Source organism: Astatotilapia calliptera, chromosome 22, assembly GCF_900246225.1.
Source record: "Astatotilapia calliptera chromosome 22, fAstCal1.2, whole genome shotgun sequence".
Classification (NCBI taxonomy): Eukaryota; Metazoa; Chordata; class Actinopteri; order Cichliformes; family Cichlidae; genus Astatotilapia; species Astatotilapia calliptera.
In genome coordinates, this window is record NC_039322.1 from 18402679 (window position 1) to 18418226 (window position 15548).

A 15548-nucleotide genomic window follows, 5' to 3' on the forward strand; every position below is an offset into this window, starting at 1 on the left:
GATACTACACTGAAGTAATAAGTAACAGAAAACAATAACATTTCTGTATTTTTTTTTAATTATTTCTCACAACACTATAGTGCTGGTACATGTCTTTCATTTACTAAAGAAGCATTTCTTTATTATCTAGAGAAACTAGTATTAACTAATAAAAAATAATATTAACTCAGCAATTAGTTAGTGTCTTTAAACTTACAGAAAGGGGGGTTTTGCTGGCTTTGAGGTTACAGTTGTGATTTGTTGCTATATAAATGAAATAAAGTGAGCTGAAGTGAAATGAATTGGTCCGACCTGCTTGGGTTGTAGTTGGCCCACAGTGAAAAATTAGTTTGACACACTATTACAGACAAACCAGTGAAAAACCCCAAAATAAAAACAAACAGCTGACTATTACAGAGCCATTTGAATGGCGTGACTGATCTGCCCAGTTAAGTAGGTTTAGTAGTCTTTAATGGAAAAACTAAGGCATTAAGCAATAATGACAGTAAAATATTTGTGTAATACACCAGAGGCAGGCAGTCTTATGAGAGGATGTGGATGTATGAGGGCTAATATTAGCTCATTTTCCCCTAGTGGAGCGGCCATGTGTCCTGGCCTACTTGTAAACAAGCGGCAGAAAAACCGTGTGGAGATTAATCCGGTGCATCCTCACACACACAGACATGCAGTTTGGTTTTGTTAGTGAAACAAATCTTCACAGCTTGGTGGGATTGGTATGTGTGTGTGATCCGATATGTTACATTAGTGTAAAGTAAGGAAGTCCTCGACACCCAGGGATCAACGTATCAGTACTAGTTTAATATGCCGGTGAGGATTCTCTGCACGATATAGCGTTCAGGGGATTAAAGCTTGAACCAGTTTACTCAATCAGTAAACAGAAACCTGCAAGTTAATCTTTCACAGTCGACGAGCTGACGAGCTCCAGTTTCCTCTCACTGTGCACTTATAACAAATCTTGCCACTCCTTTTGTATTTTGTTTTGTTTTTTTTTGTTTGATATTCATATGAAACTTTGTCTGTTGTTGTAAAATCCGGAGCTTAAAAACACAAAGTGCACAAAATGAAGCATAAATTAGGGAAGAGATGTGAGGCAGTGAAGAAAGAGAAATGCTGTTTTGTCTCCCGTCCCTCTGTGTGTCACTCAGTCACATGCTTAGTGATTCTGTCTGACTGCCAGGCTCATTCTCTGAGTGTAATCTCTGTTGACCAGTCAGAGGAGGGAGCGAGGGCAAAAAAAAAAAGATGGAGGACTGTGTCGCAATCTAGGTCGTCCACTAGTAATCCCACAGGGTGGAGGTTCTGTTGTGGGCATTCACTGCCAAATGCTGAGCTCAGCCAACTCCTCTTCCTTGTGCCTCTGTTCGCTAAATTCTTGTCTCATGACAGACCTCCCTCAGTTTGCCCTCGACTCACATGCTCCGATGATATCTGCTAGAAATTCCCCAAGTAGGGGGTATTAGTTGATCATTCAGTCCATCTGATAAGTTTGTAATTCAAAAGTGCTGCGTAAGCCCTAAAACAGAGTTCTTGCCAAGCTGATGATTCAGGATGGAGATACAAAGGTGTGAAAAAGTACATAATGCCCTTCCTGATTAGTATTTTATTTAATATTTCTCAAGTTTCATATCAACATACCCATTTAAAAATTAGACAAAGGCAACCTTAGTAATAAAAAATGCAATTTTGAAATGATGCTTTCATTAACTTATTGAACCCGAAGAGTAATAACTGGTTGTGCCAGCCTTGGCAGCAAGAACTGCAATCCAACATCTGTGATGACTGACACCGATGTTTCACATCGCTGTGGAGGAATTCTGGTCCACTCTTCTTTGCAGCTACATTGCAGGGTTTGGTGCATGAACATCTGTTTAAGGTCATATTAAAGCATTTTGATTGCTTTTAAATCTGGCCTTTGACTAGGCCACTCCAAAACCTTTGTTTTGTTAGCGCTGAGCCCTTGAGAGGTGGACTTGCTGGTGCGTTTCAGATCACTTTCCTGCTGCATGACCAAGGTGCTATTGGCATTCGGGGTATGAATCCATAGTCAGATATTCATGGTACCATCAATTACTGCAAGTCATCCTGAAGCAGCAAAGCAGCTCCAGACCCTCACACGACCACCGTGATGTTCTTTTCATGAAATGCTGTGTTAGTTTTATTTCAGATGTAACGAGACTCAAACCTTCCAAAAGGTTCAGCTTTTGTCTCTCCACAAAGTAAAGAGTCTTGGTGTTCATCAAGATGTTTTTTGGCAAACAAATAATGGAATTCTCCCATTATTGTTATTTTTTGCCCAGTCTGTTTCTTATTGATGAATCATGAGCACTGACCTTAACTGAGGTGTTGTCCTGGCTTCTTTTGTGACCTCATGGATGAGTATTCAATGTGCTCTTGGAGTAATTTAGCAGGCCGGCTAATCCCAGGAAGATTCACCACCATTCCAAGTTTTTTCCATTGGTGAATAATGGCTCTCACTCTGGTTCACTGGAGTTCCAAAGGCTTTATAACCCTTTTCATAGATGTCAATGATTGAGTTTGTTTAGATCAAGTTTGATGTGTTGCTTTTTGAGATCTTTTGTCATGCTTTGTCAGACAGGTTCTATCAGATTTGGCAGTAATCAAGACTGCGTGTTTTCCAGTGAAATCGGTTTCTTGCATTCCAAGAAATGTGATTAATCATCATTTCATCATTCATCGTTTAACAGGGGGACAGTACTTTTTAACACAGGGCCAGTTAGGTTTGGATTGCTTTTTTCATTTTAAAATTGTGACAAATATGCAAAAAACTAAATCAAAATCAGGAAGAGGACAAATACTTGTTTACTGTTTTACTTTAAAGGCTATGTCGTAAATGTTCTTCATTTGAAGAGGATGCAGTTTTTTATTGTTGACCTGATATTAAATGTTTGCTGTGTCAGGAATCTGCACAATTCTTGTGTTCCGTCATAGTTTACAGCAAAAACCTAAATGTCGAAATAAAAACACCACCTTCACTACCTTCATGGTTCCATGTGGGCTTTCTTCAGTTAAAACTCAAAACATTTCTGGCAATCTCAACTGCTTGCACATCCTTTTACAGTCACGCTTCACCTGTTCCCAAAAAAAGCTGTTTGGAAGCATCGCGTTTGAGAGGGTCACGCAGCACCCGTCCTGCCTGGGCTCATGACTTGCATAATCTGCACGACTTGGTGTCCTTACAGTAGGACATGGTGGTGGAGACTGAAATACTGTCCTGCTTGACCTTCAGTTTCAATCACTAGTACAAGGATTGTGTACCCTTGAGCATTTGTACTGCACGGTTTGTGTCAAAACAATGTAGAGTACGACACTCATAATCCCTGATTCTTTGCTTTTTATGTTCTATTGTACATGTCTGAACTAAAATCCACTCTGCAGCCCACAGCCTGTTTGAAGCTGCAGGGTCAGGGTGAATAATGGCAAAGGGTGGATCTCTTTCCTTACCGCACTGAAAAGTATGCAAGCTGCTTGCATCATGTTGTATGCATTAATTATGTTTCGGTGATTTGTGACCGAAACACTGTTTTTCTCAAGTTCCCTCCATTAAAAGGTAGAAAGCTTGACATCTGACACATGGACACCTGCTGCAATGTAATGCATTTTCAGAGTGCAGATGCAAGGGGCTGCACCTGCCCTTTTGGCCCATTCCAGAACTCTTGCCTGACGTGGACGCTAATTCACAAGTCCAAACTGACCTAAGCATGCGCTCGGCTAAAGGAGAGCTTCTCAGTCCCAGACCTCAGTGACCTGATTGCTGGCTACTGACATGACTGCACAGGGCACATGCTTTCACGTTATGGTCTTTTTCCCTCTCTTAAAAAACAAAAAAACAAAAAAACAAAAACATTTCAAAGCATACTACTCTAGCAACCTCCAGTGTTAACCATGCTAATCACATTGCCAGCTAGGTTATGGTTCAGCAAGGTGCAGGTCATGTGTGCTGAAAATAGAAAAGCAAACAGATTTCATGCGCTGCATATTTGCCCAACTCAACCAACTCTGCAACCTCTGGGAACAAATGAAAGACCTGATATCTTGCATGATTAATTGTATCTAGATTTTTCCCCACTTACAGACATTAAATTTTTCACAACCTAACAAAGCATTGTCTATGCATTCTGTTAGAATATCTTCTGTAGTGTAATAAAGACTGTTGTAATGGTCAGCAAAACTGCATTAAGCACCACAAAATGGACAAATATATAGGTATAAAAAAAAACCCCCCACTTAATTGTGTTGATTTTAATACAAGGTAGTGCGTTTGGGAGTTCAAAGTAAAACTCTACTGCCCCCTTGTGGTCAGTCTCTAGTGACTTCAGACATGTATAAAACGTAGTGGCCGCAATCACAAAAAACCGTGATAAGCCACAATTTTTTTTTTTTTTTTAACTCCAGGAAACATCAGTATTTTCCCTAAACCATCAATTATCTACAACTAAAAAGTCTACAGCCAAAAATAAAGACATATTACAAACACTCGACATTAAACTACATGCCCACTTTGATATAAAGCCATATTTCTGTTTTTTCCAATAAAACTAGCATATCCCCTTCAAAACATGAAAGTGTATTTTAATAGGAAGATTTTTTTTAACTATCAAAAACGGGGAACACCGGGGGTAAGTGCTGGAAGGGCGTAAGTGAGGCCACTGCTCTGCGGGCTGGTAAACAAAGGGACAGCTCCCGGGTGAACCTGGAGCGAGGGAACAGAATACACAGGTATCCGTTTGACGGGTGTAGTAGTTCCATCAGCAGTGGCCCAGTGGTGTGTGCTGCCCCCTCCCGTGCAGACAGGAGAACATCCAGCTGAAGCTTGTAGGATGAGATGCTGATCTGTGTCCCAGCCGAAGCACCTTTTTGTCCCAGTTCGTCGCTGTGTAGGCTGAGTAAAGTGCTCCACCCGGACTGGCAGACTGAGTGTGGGAGTGTAGGCTTGAGCAGAGGTGAAGTCTCTCTTCAGGATTGAGTCAATAGAGAAAGGGCCATTAAACTTCACCTCAGGTTTGATCTGAGCAGTACTGCGTGGTGCGGGCTCTAGAGAGTGGAGAGGCCTAGGCGGACAGCTCAGGTTCTTGGTCTCCAGTCTGGAGACCAGAACAGGGAAGAGATGGAGAATTTCCAAGAAGTGTTCATGCACCATCTCTGTTGTTATCTCCCTGCAGTCCAGCATCCAGTACACAAGCTCACGATTCATTGTGCCCGGAACTAGAATCTGAAAAGCAAACAGTACACATGAGTTATATTTACAGCCCTTTGTGTGTTTGATTTAAATAAATTTTGGAAAAGATGCTTACCTTGACGAAACATTTGTAACCTGTTAAATACCAACTGATGTTGTTGTAAGCATTCCTTTCATCCTTATCAATCACTGAAATCTTGTTTTTCATCTATAAGAACATCAAGTGGAAGGCTTTAAAATGGAAACTTGTGTTTCATATTGGGTGTTTGCATTTATCATAACAGCAGCAACAATAAACACCACACTTATTTCTTACCTGAGTAAAAGTCAGCATCTTATGTGGAGAATACTGGAGAAGGATGGCAAGCTTAGCCAGGTAAGTGGTATTTTTGCTACAGAACGCACTCAGAGGGTTAGATAGATCAGTCAGAGATTTGTCATCTCCAGACTTCTCATCTTTGTCCTGCATCTTCTTTGGAGAGTCAAGTCGAGTCCCTTTCAGTGTCGTCATAAACTTTACCAGTTTGCACCTGAAGCGGTCAGCTCTGGAACAAAAAGGGGATTTCAGGGTGGACAACTTCAGGCAAATGAGCATGTTTTTATAAGATGATAAACCAGGTCCACAAGTGCTGGAGTCTGGCTCCATGCTGAATGTTTCAATGAAGTTTATTAAACTTCATTGAAACATTCATAAACATTTAATATTAAACTTTTCATTTACAGAACTGTTAAAACTTCAGACCTCAACCAAATCAGCAAAATTAGACTAAAAGGAAAACACAATTTTTTGCCATTAGTGTAGCACTGAAATTGTGCAAATAACTCAAATTCTTCTTGATAAGAAAAAACTAACTTGAAGTAATTTGTCTTGTTTTGAGGAATGTTTAATTTTGCTATGACTTAAGTGTCCAGTAACATGAACTTAAAACCTGGCAAAAATGTGTTGAGTAAATTAAATTGTGAACAGAAACTGCATTGAAATGCTCTGGTTAGATTGTAACACTCTTTTTGTCTTCGCCACGTTGCGTCGCCTCAGAAGTAGCCAACCTTTTAATTAAATACAAACCTAGCAGCACAGAACTCACTTTGAAAGTTGTTTCAACGTAGAGGAACAGCCTTCCAGCAGCTGAAGGTTAATTTCAGAAAATCTTCCCCTCACCTATAGTCGTTTCTCCTTACACTTAGTTTAGTTTCTAAAGTTGATTTGAGACACACCACATGCACGCTGGTGGTTCAATTACACAGAATACATAATCGAGTAAAGTTGTCAAACCAATAAGCAATCTATTCACATGCTAACAGTACAATTTACTGCACCTCTCATTTAAAGTCAAACCAGCAGCCTTTTGCTCCACAGTCGTTATTTAAATCAACGACCCCTTTTCAGATTCCTCCACCCATAACCTGCACTGAAAGCAGGATTACAGCTTTACTCTGGTGGATGGTTGTAAGGCTGCAACCCTGACCCATGTGTTTTCACTTGTCTCTGATTAAAGGTGTGCTATTCAGCTGCTCTGGGGTCTTGTCCAAGGAACAGACTCACCAAGGGATCTGTAAAACCCTGCTGACCCTCAAGATTTCCACATGTATTTTAGAAAAGATAAAAAAGATAATTTGGAGAAAACAAGCTTACACATCATACAGCATCATACACAGACCAATTCTGATACAGTTATTCAGAGAGGGACTGAAGCATTGGGGGAAACAATAAGAGGCAATAAAATATGTCCTTCTGTTGTGAAAGAGCAATAAAAAAGGGTTTCTACTAATACAAAGTGCAAATTCTCAGCTGACTAATTCATGACATTTCTTAGAGTTATTCCTTTATTAATAACAAAGAAGGTTTTTAAGACAGACTCATCTTCACTGGTATAACCTGAGGTCATTGTTTCAGGTATTTCATAGTCATACATCCTTGTCCACACAACCCAGCCAAGGTGCTGATTGTGGTTAATTTGAATAAATATACACTGAATTTAGATCTGAATTTAGGTGAAAATGTTTATCCAGGAGCTACTTTTACCATATTCAATTAAATGTAGCTTTATTTATTATAGCAATAACAGAAAGAAGCTAAAAAGGACAAAACTCTGGGGAACTTTGTGACTACCACATTTCTTTTAACACCCACAGTGTGTCCTAATCGCTGCACCAAATCTTTGTGATTGGTGGAATCAAGTGCTGCACTGAGGTCTAACAGGACAAGCACAAAGTTGAGTCCACTGTTAAAGCCCATAGGAATATAATTTGTAACCTTTATTAGTGCTGTTTCTGGGGTGTTGATTAATTTCAACTAACATATATTCATCCAGCTATTACAAGGTCTCTGAAAGGCCAAGTAAATCACTGTGTTGATCAATTATTAAATCATATTAACACAAACTTAGACTGTGTCACGGTCCTGGGTCATTTGACCCAGTGTATTACGTTTTCTTATATTTTGATATTCATTGTTTATGTATAAGTCTCATTTAGTAATCTAAGCTCATTTCTATTTTGCCTTCCTTGCCCTGTTATACTTTATTATCTATTAGATTCTCCTTGTGTCTTCACCCCTTGTGTTTGTCTTCCGTGCCCTTCATGTGTTTCAGTAATGTCGTTGTCTCCCATCTTCTCCTTTTGTTTACATGTTTTCCCTCGTGCTCCTTTCCGCCCGTCATGTGTGTTTTTCCGCACCTATGTTCTGTTTTGGTTACTGTATGTCTGTCTCATCTCCAGTACCGTTGTTTCCTCTGTGTGTTTATAGTGCATGTTTTAGTCTGCCATGTGTTTCATGTCTGCGTGTTCCATGTTGTCTGCCTCTCATTATGTTTCCTGTTTTATTGTGAAGAATCTGGTGTTTCCATGTTCAGTTTCTAGTTTCACTTCCACTGTGGCATCATTATGTTCAAGCTAATCAGCTTTTTCCACCGTGTCTTTCCACTTCCCCTGATCACCTAAATGTGTGTATTTAGTCCTTGTCTGTTTGGTGATGAGGTTTGGGGACAATGACAGGAGGAGAGATAAATATTATATTAGATAATATTCTAAATGTCAAAGATAATAAATTGAATGGATTGCACAGCAGTGCACCATTTAGCACTGTTGCCACATGTTGGGAAGGTTCCAGGTTAAAACCTTAAGGCAGTCTGTGTTGTGTTGACATGTATAATAGGTTATTTGTTAATTCAAGATTTGTGAAAAATAGTGTGAAATGTTGTCTGTCTCCTTGTCTCGGCTCTGTAAAGGTATGGAAACTGCCCTGGAAGTAGCACCCCTCTCACACAGTGACAATAGGGATAAGCAGATGACTGTTATAATTATTAGTATTAAGAAAAGTTATTTAATAGCGTTAACATAATCTTTGTCATCTAACATGAATTCATGTAGAAATAAAAACTGTTAGTGCTGAAGAAATCTTTTGAGTGCACTGACCTAAATGTGTCAGAGGCCCAGACTTTCTTCCCACCCGAGTCGTAAACCGCTGGAATGTAACTTTATACTCTTTCTAGTCACATTCAAATTAGACACACTGTTTGTGATAGTGAGCCATTTTAACTAATGAATAGCAGTGACAGCGATATCACCTCACCCACACAGCCTCGGTCTTCCAGTGATTTTTATATTTGTTAACGAGGAGGGTTGTTTAAGCCTCTAAAGATGTAGCCTTCAGCAAACTTTGATTCAAACATCCATCATAGACGGTCTCTACTTGATGTCTTGAACAAGAAGGCCTCAAATCAGTAAGAAAATTAAGAAATCTCCTAAAGCACGAACATGGACAACCTGATGGCCTTATTCACATTTAGGATTACCGCAGTGGCTGCTCCTCCAACATTAACGACTCATCTTCACATGAAAAGGCGATCGTCAGGAACACCCTAATGAATTGTTCCAGCAAGACATATAGCCTGGGCTGACCACTTCAGGGACACATCATCACCAAGTGAGGACTGCGACAACACTCTCCTGTGCAGAGCTTTACTCTCCAGCAAACGAGATGGAGAACCAGACAGGGAACTTGGGCAGTCCGTTGTCTCTCTCGGATCCGGCCAGCAGTGCTCAGAAGGCTCTGCTCAGCAACACCACCACCTACCTGGCTAAGATTGCCATTGTTCTTCATGATGCTCCAGACAAGATGCTCACCTTTACTCAGGTAACAAAGATTCAGAATTACAAAGCTATTTGCACTCTGCACCCTTTTTTTCTTCGCTATCATGTTGATTGCTGCTGTACACGGCCTGTGTGTGCTGATGTAAGCAGGAAACAGAAGGGTGGTTGCTTGCAACCAGCAGTAGGAAATGCTATAAAAAAGAGAGTGCAATGGCAAGAAACTAGACCAGAAATTTGTTTGCTTCAAAATGAAAGTAGAACTGGAAATAGGCAAAGAGTAGCAATAAAGCTGCATGTAAATAAAACAGACGAGAGGTCGTGGATTGGCTTTTTTTCCCTCCCAATCAGTCAGACAGGAAAGGTCATTTTTTTTCTAAATACCTCATGAGGAGAATCTAAAAACATAAGATAGTGGGGATTTGAAATTGCTATGCTCAACAGTAATGTCTTTCACATGTCAAGCACTAACCTGCATTGTGATGTATGTGCAGCTGATGGACAAGCTGACCCTGTTCTTCTCTGAGGATCAAAAATCTATTGAGAACAACGTCAGAGTTTGTTTATCAACAAACAAATGTTTTGTCAAGGTAAGATTTTACATATTTAATAAATGATGTTGTAAGAACTACTTCGAGAAGCAAGTTTCTGTTCAGTTGACTGAGATATTTTTTTCAGGTTCCAATTGTGCCATATTCACTCAATAGTAAGAGAAACTACTGGAAGTTGGACTTGACTCAGATCACAGCGAAGATGATGCGCCGGCACTTTAGAGGCATCCTGCAGCTCTTCCCCGAACTGGCCTGCAAGATGCAAAAGGAGAACCTGAGCAAACAATCGCAGCATTGCGCAACTCCCAGCTCCCATGAACTTGAAGCTCGCAGATCTGTTCGTATCCAGCGTGAGGTGAAGTTCAGAGGTCCTTTCTCCATTGATTCCCTCCTAAAAACTGATGAACACTCTGCTCAGAACCCCGGAGCTTCTCCTCTCTCTGGTGTTCCTCTCAGAGTGGAACAGCCGCCTTATTATACACCGTCCAAACAAGCTGGAACAAAGAGAAGCTTCAGCTGCGACTCTCGGGAGTCTCTCGCCCTAAAAACTGCAGCTGTAACTTCCCCCATCTACTTAGCTGATGGCAGAGGTTATTTTGGATGTGGAGCTGTTCACCCCATCAAGACGATGCCTACTTACCCTGAGCCCACAGCCTTCCCCAGACCCAGTGCCTCTTATTACGCCACCCCACATGGCAGTTATGCAACATCTGTACCAGCATTCATGCATGATGCTCGAGGTTTTTGGTTGTAATCCTTCTCCCCACCCTCTGTTTCTCCCTCCCTACATCTCTCCTCTTCTGTGCTCAGTCATTTGTAGATGCCTCTGGATTTGCGGTTACCAACAAACCACTCACCTGGAATATTTAAGAAACAGTTTCTCCCCTTGATTTTCACTAGGTTGTTCTGCCCTCTCTAGCGGTCACGTTTGAAGCTAGGACAGGGACAGAAAACAGGCAACTTCTCGTCTCCAGGAAGCTCCTGGTGTGTTGTCTGCTCAGTAGGATTTACCCAGTACCCACTTCGACTTAATTCGACTTTGATTCAGAAACCTTGGATTTCTTCCCTGCCAGCCCCGTCATCTGTGAGCCTTGTAGCTCTGAAGGTAACCCCTTTGCCAAATTTCCATGTTGTAAAAAATCCTTTGAACTGCTCCAGTCTGTGTTTAGATCTTTCTGCCCTTATGAAATCATTACATTCTCAAGATTGTGCCCTGAACTCTGCCTCTCTTGACGTATGTGTACCTGATGCAGAGGATTGTGGGTACAATTCTCAGGAAAAGGCAGGATAAGCTAGCTGGACATTGTGGTAGCGGGCATATTTTACTGTATTGTAAATACTATGTTGTGTTACTATATTTTTTTGTTCTTCACTGTACAAGTTACAAAGTATAATTATTAGGGGAATTGTAAACCATTGTTTTGAACATGGCATGTGTAGTGTACGGGAATGCCCAGCTCCCTAGAATGTCCTATGGAGAATAGTGATTGAGAATAGTGGGCGTATTAAAGGGAAGGTGCTTGGGTAACAAAAGGCCATCCACCAGGTGTAGCAGGCTTTTGTCTTGCTCAGCGTACGGGTTGATTCAACACAGTCCTCTAAGCTATGTGCAGTAAATGTCTCTTCTAAGGCTACATGAGTCACTATAGGTGATTAACTGATAACTTGGGGGCTGTATGATTTTCTTGAAGGTATGTCATAAACTTTAAGGAAAAAAAACAAGACAAACTAGTGTCAGTAACGTACCATTGTGTTTGTATTTATACAGATCAATGTTAAAGCACTCGGGAGTCTTGACCTGTAGCTGCCTGAACTATGGGGAGTTTGTTAATTATTGAACATGTTTGATGCATTAATGCAATTCAAATTCAATTTTTTTTTTCATGTTTGTTGTGTTAATGCTGTGCATGATTCTAACTGTTGTTTCTTTTGAAATTCCAGTCAAGTGTCGAATATTTTCCACTGGAATTTTTTTTTAACTGTTTCTTTTTCCTTTTTTTCTGTGTTATTTTAGTGATTGTGCCAGTGATATTTTAACCCTGGTCATGCTGTCCCTTGTAGGTTACCTGGGAGCTTCTCTGGGAGTAGTACTGAAGTAAATGAAGTAGCTGAATTGTGTGCAGTAGAGTGGGATCACAGAATTAGAGTGTAGTAACTGAATAGTGCTCCACACTGTGCTGCAACCTCTGTCTGTCTCCTTGTTTCTTAACTGAACTTTTTAGTCGAACCAACCTGTTTTTTTTTGTTGGGGGTTTTTGTTTTTTGTTTTTAAAAAAAAAAATTCATTGATATTTTTTTGCATAGTTAATAAAGCTGCTTGTAACAGCAACTGTAGATTTCCAAATGCAGTGTTTGTCTTAATTTCAAAAAAGAAGTCACCTCTTGGCAGGGCCACACATGCATCATTCTTCTGCCAACCATTGCAGCACCACTAAGCTCTCTGGACTCCCAGAGCTATCTGTTCAGTTCAGTGGTCCTTTTCTCCAACGACTCTGCTCAGGACACCAGAGCTTGTCTTCGCTCCAGTGTTCCCCTCAGAGTGGAGCAGCAGCCTTATGCATCCTACACACAGGTCCCAACAAAGGGAAGTCTCCTGGCCCTTCCTCCTGCAGACTATAAGTGGAAAACCTTAGTCTACACAGCAGGGGTTCAGCTAATCCAGAGTCTCAAGAGGATACCTGTGTACCCTGAGCCCAGTGTCTTCCCCAGAGCCCGCGCCCCTTATTTCACCAATCCACACAGCAGCTATACAACTCTGTACTAACAATTACCCAGGATGCTTTAGTCTCTTTAGTGTTTATGTCTGCAATTCCCTCACTCTTTATCATTATTACATACTTCAGCTTCTCTATACAGCATGCACAATTCACATACTTCCTCCTAAAGTTATCCCTTTGACCTTGACTCTCTGCATCACGGATACCTGGAAGGTGTGCTTATGACTACACTTTAAAATGCAGGAAAAAAATACACAATATCTTAGGCTTCTCAGCATATAAATCCTTTTATTTTGCTGACAGAGTGACAACATGCACCCCACCCCCAAATTTTATTTTTTTGAAAACAGACATCACAAGGATTTAGACTGATTACAAGACTCAAGAGAGGAGACACAGCAGGTACCAGGCATTAGTCCAATGATGACAGACTGGCTGATTAGCGGCTCAGAGTTGGTCCATCAAAGTGGGCTGAGTGCAGGCGTGAACAGTATGGAGGGCCACAAGTGCCAAAAGAATATAAATAAATACATCATTAAATACTAAATGTGCCATTAATAAATTAAAATTGAAAATAACTAATTAAATATAGAAATGATTAAATATGAATTAATTTCATTTTTACAATATTTGAGAACTTATTTCCAATTCTATTCATCAATAACATATCTAAATATTTATTTAATTATTATTTTTTAATTCTTTTTGGTACTCAATAATTAAAAAAGGACCTTCTGTGTGTGTTTGAAGTTGGATAACGCTGGTAAACTCACACTTTTTAAGCCCAAAACTAACTAACAAAATGAAATAACCATACTATTTTTTAATAAAGAAGAAATATTTATTGATCCAAAGACAGGTTTTATCTATCTTGGTATCACCAGTACTGGTTTTATTTTGTTGTATTTATCCGCGACACCTTAAAGGCCGGTCCCTGAAAGTATTGTCGGACATAAACCGGTTTGTGGTGCAAAAACACTCTAGTCTGAATGACTGAATTGACTTTGGACTCCTGAAGGCCACAAGGATGATTGTCAAATTGTGGAGAAAAATTGAGGTATCTTTTAGGAATAGATGAAAGTGTTAACTTGTTGTATTACACTGGATGAAACTGACTTATATAATCAGAGAGCTACTTATTACTTTTAGCAAATTTTCAGAGGTAACTGCTGTGTGTGGGTTGGAGAAATGCAGAGGGCAATGGAGGGGGAAGGGTCCGGGCACAGGCGTCCCCTTGGTGGGCTCCACAGCTTCACAGCAATGGGTTCCTTGTTGTGTCCTTCCATCTGCTGAGGGAATAAGGTTCACTTATTCCCTCAGCAAACTTTCCCGGCTGAAGTTTGAAGGAGCAGAGGCTCCTCAGAGTCCCAGATGAAGCGCCACGCTGCCCCGACTTGTCTGTGTGTGGGCCTCGAACAGAGCTTGCTTTGAAGTAACAATGCTGTGATCTTTGCTGTGATCTGACTAGGAGTGACTGGAGTCAAGTTTCCCACAGCTCTCTCCAGTGATTTTTGGGAGCACTATACCTGGGGGGGGGGGGGGAGATCCAGTATACTTCAGCTAATACAACCAGGTCTTGGTTTTGTTGTTGTTTTTTAAGCAGTTTAAATAAGAGTTAATATAGTATAAAAAAATAGATAAACAGATAGAGACTCTAAGACGCATTATCAGAGATTAGCAGCTTCATCTTGTCTACTACAAAATACCAGACTGAAAATGAAAGCCTTGAAATAGTTCTTAAAGATAACTGAGATAATTAAAAGTTTCTTTTAACTCCCACCAGAGTTAAAGTTTGCATCGAGCCTGCAGCATTTTGGAAGGCTTCCAGGTGTGTGGGGGGGGGGGGGGGGGGGGGGGGGGGTGCTCTCTCTGAGCAGACTTAGCTGATACACCAGAGCTCCAAACTTCCTTATCTGCATCATGTTTCTTGAAGAGTGTAATTCCACAGAGTACTGCAATTACAACCTTGCTCAGTGTGCTGATGTGGACCTTACGCAGTAAACTGTGCGTATGTCCTTTGGAACAACAGGGGGATATTAAAGCTTGGAGACAGCTCAACATTCCCATGTTTTTTTTTTTTGTCAATTTAAGTTACTTGTAAATAGAAATGATGTGATTGGAGTTCCACCTCCATTAATTATAAAAGAACAAGTCTCTGTTCTGTTCATATTTTATATTTACTTAATATGCACGTTGGAAAAAGCCAGTGTGGTGGTTTAAAAAAAATGCATCAACATTTAACATAAACAAAACAAGTGACAAAGCCATTATGAGCCACTTGACTAGATCTATTATTGTCACAGGGTTAACAACTCTGCAATAAACCCCATGGCTGATTTTTTGGGTTGTTACTGCCACATAGTACCTGAGCAAACACGCTATGTTACATTTTCTCTCTCCCTGTCACACAAACATGCAGACACACACAGTGTGTAAGTGCAAAAAATAACATTGTATAGGAATAATTAATATCAATATCATCACTCCAGCTTTCAAGCAGCACCATAGACAGCAGGGGTCGGTGAAATGGACAAAGTTGCTTAGGTAATGACCTCAAAACAGATTTAGCCTCTCAAAAGTAACAAAGACAAGTGTAATGTTTGTAACCATATAGGACAAAAGAAAGACGCCCATTAACAGGTCCTCACAGACTGCCTGGACGTGGTCGCCGTATAACAAGCTCACTCATCAATCGTTTTCAGTGGGCCAGGGTCTACATGTATCACACGCATATTACAGTACGAGTGCGTATTTTCAACATATAAATTTAACGATGTTTCAATCCTTTAGAAAAGCAAAGACAAAAGCCGTCAGAGCTTCACATTTCTGGCCTTTGCTCTGCAAAGTCACTGGCAGCACTGCTTAGATCCACAGTCCAGGCAGTATACTCATCTTGCTGATAAAGTGTTTTGTAGTTGATGTCAACAGGTTCCCACAGTTTCCACAAATCACAGCAGGGTCAGGAAGTACAAGTGAGCTATCTTGGTGTTCATG

At 40.5% G+C, this 15548-nt stretch overlaps 1 protein-coding gene across 1 annotated transcript; it reads right to left on the reverse strand.

The window, feature by feature from the left end:
- Nucleotides 1–4051: 4051 nt before the first annotated feature.
- Nucleotides 4052–6672, reverse strand: LOC113015434 (uncharacterized). Its single transcript, XM_026157474.1, has 5 exons — nucleotides 6515–6672; nucleotides 6283–6390; nucleotides 5514–5742; nucleotides 5313–5405; nucleotides 4052–5230 (listed from the first exon to the last, which is right to left on the reverse strand). Exons 3-5 carry the CDS (start codon nucleotides 5706–5708, stop codon nucleotides 4616–4618), a joined length of 903 nt encoding a protein of 300 aa, XP_026013259.1. The 5' UTR covers nucleotides 5709–5742; nucleotides 6283–6390; nucleotides 6515–6672; the 3' UTR covers nucleotides 4052–4615.
- Nucleotides 6673–15548: the final 8876 nt, after the last annotated feature.

What these genes read in the sequence shown, in the direction of transcription:
- LOC113015434 (XM_026157474.1), bottom strand. Translation starts at nt 5,708, where the DNA reads ATGACGACACTGAAAGGGACTCGACTTGACTCTCCAAAGAAGATGCAG. An exon ending in AGATGCTGACTTTTACTCAG is followed by an intron (nt 5,406 to 5,513) that starts GTAAGAAATAAG and finishes ATGTTCTTATAG; the next exon opens with ATGAAAAACAAGATTTCAGT. An exon ending in GTTACAAATGTTTCGTCAAG is followed by an intron (nt 5,231 to 5,312) that starts GTAAGCATCTTT and finishes TTTGCTTTTCAG; the next exon opens with ATTCTAGTTCCGGGCACAAT.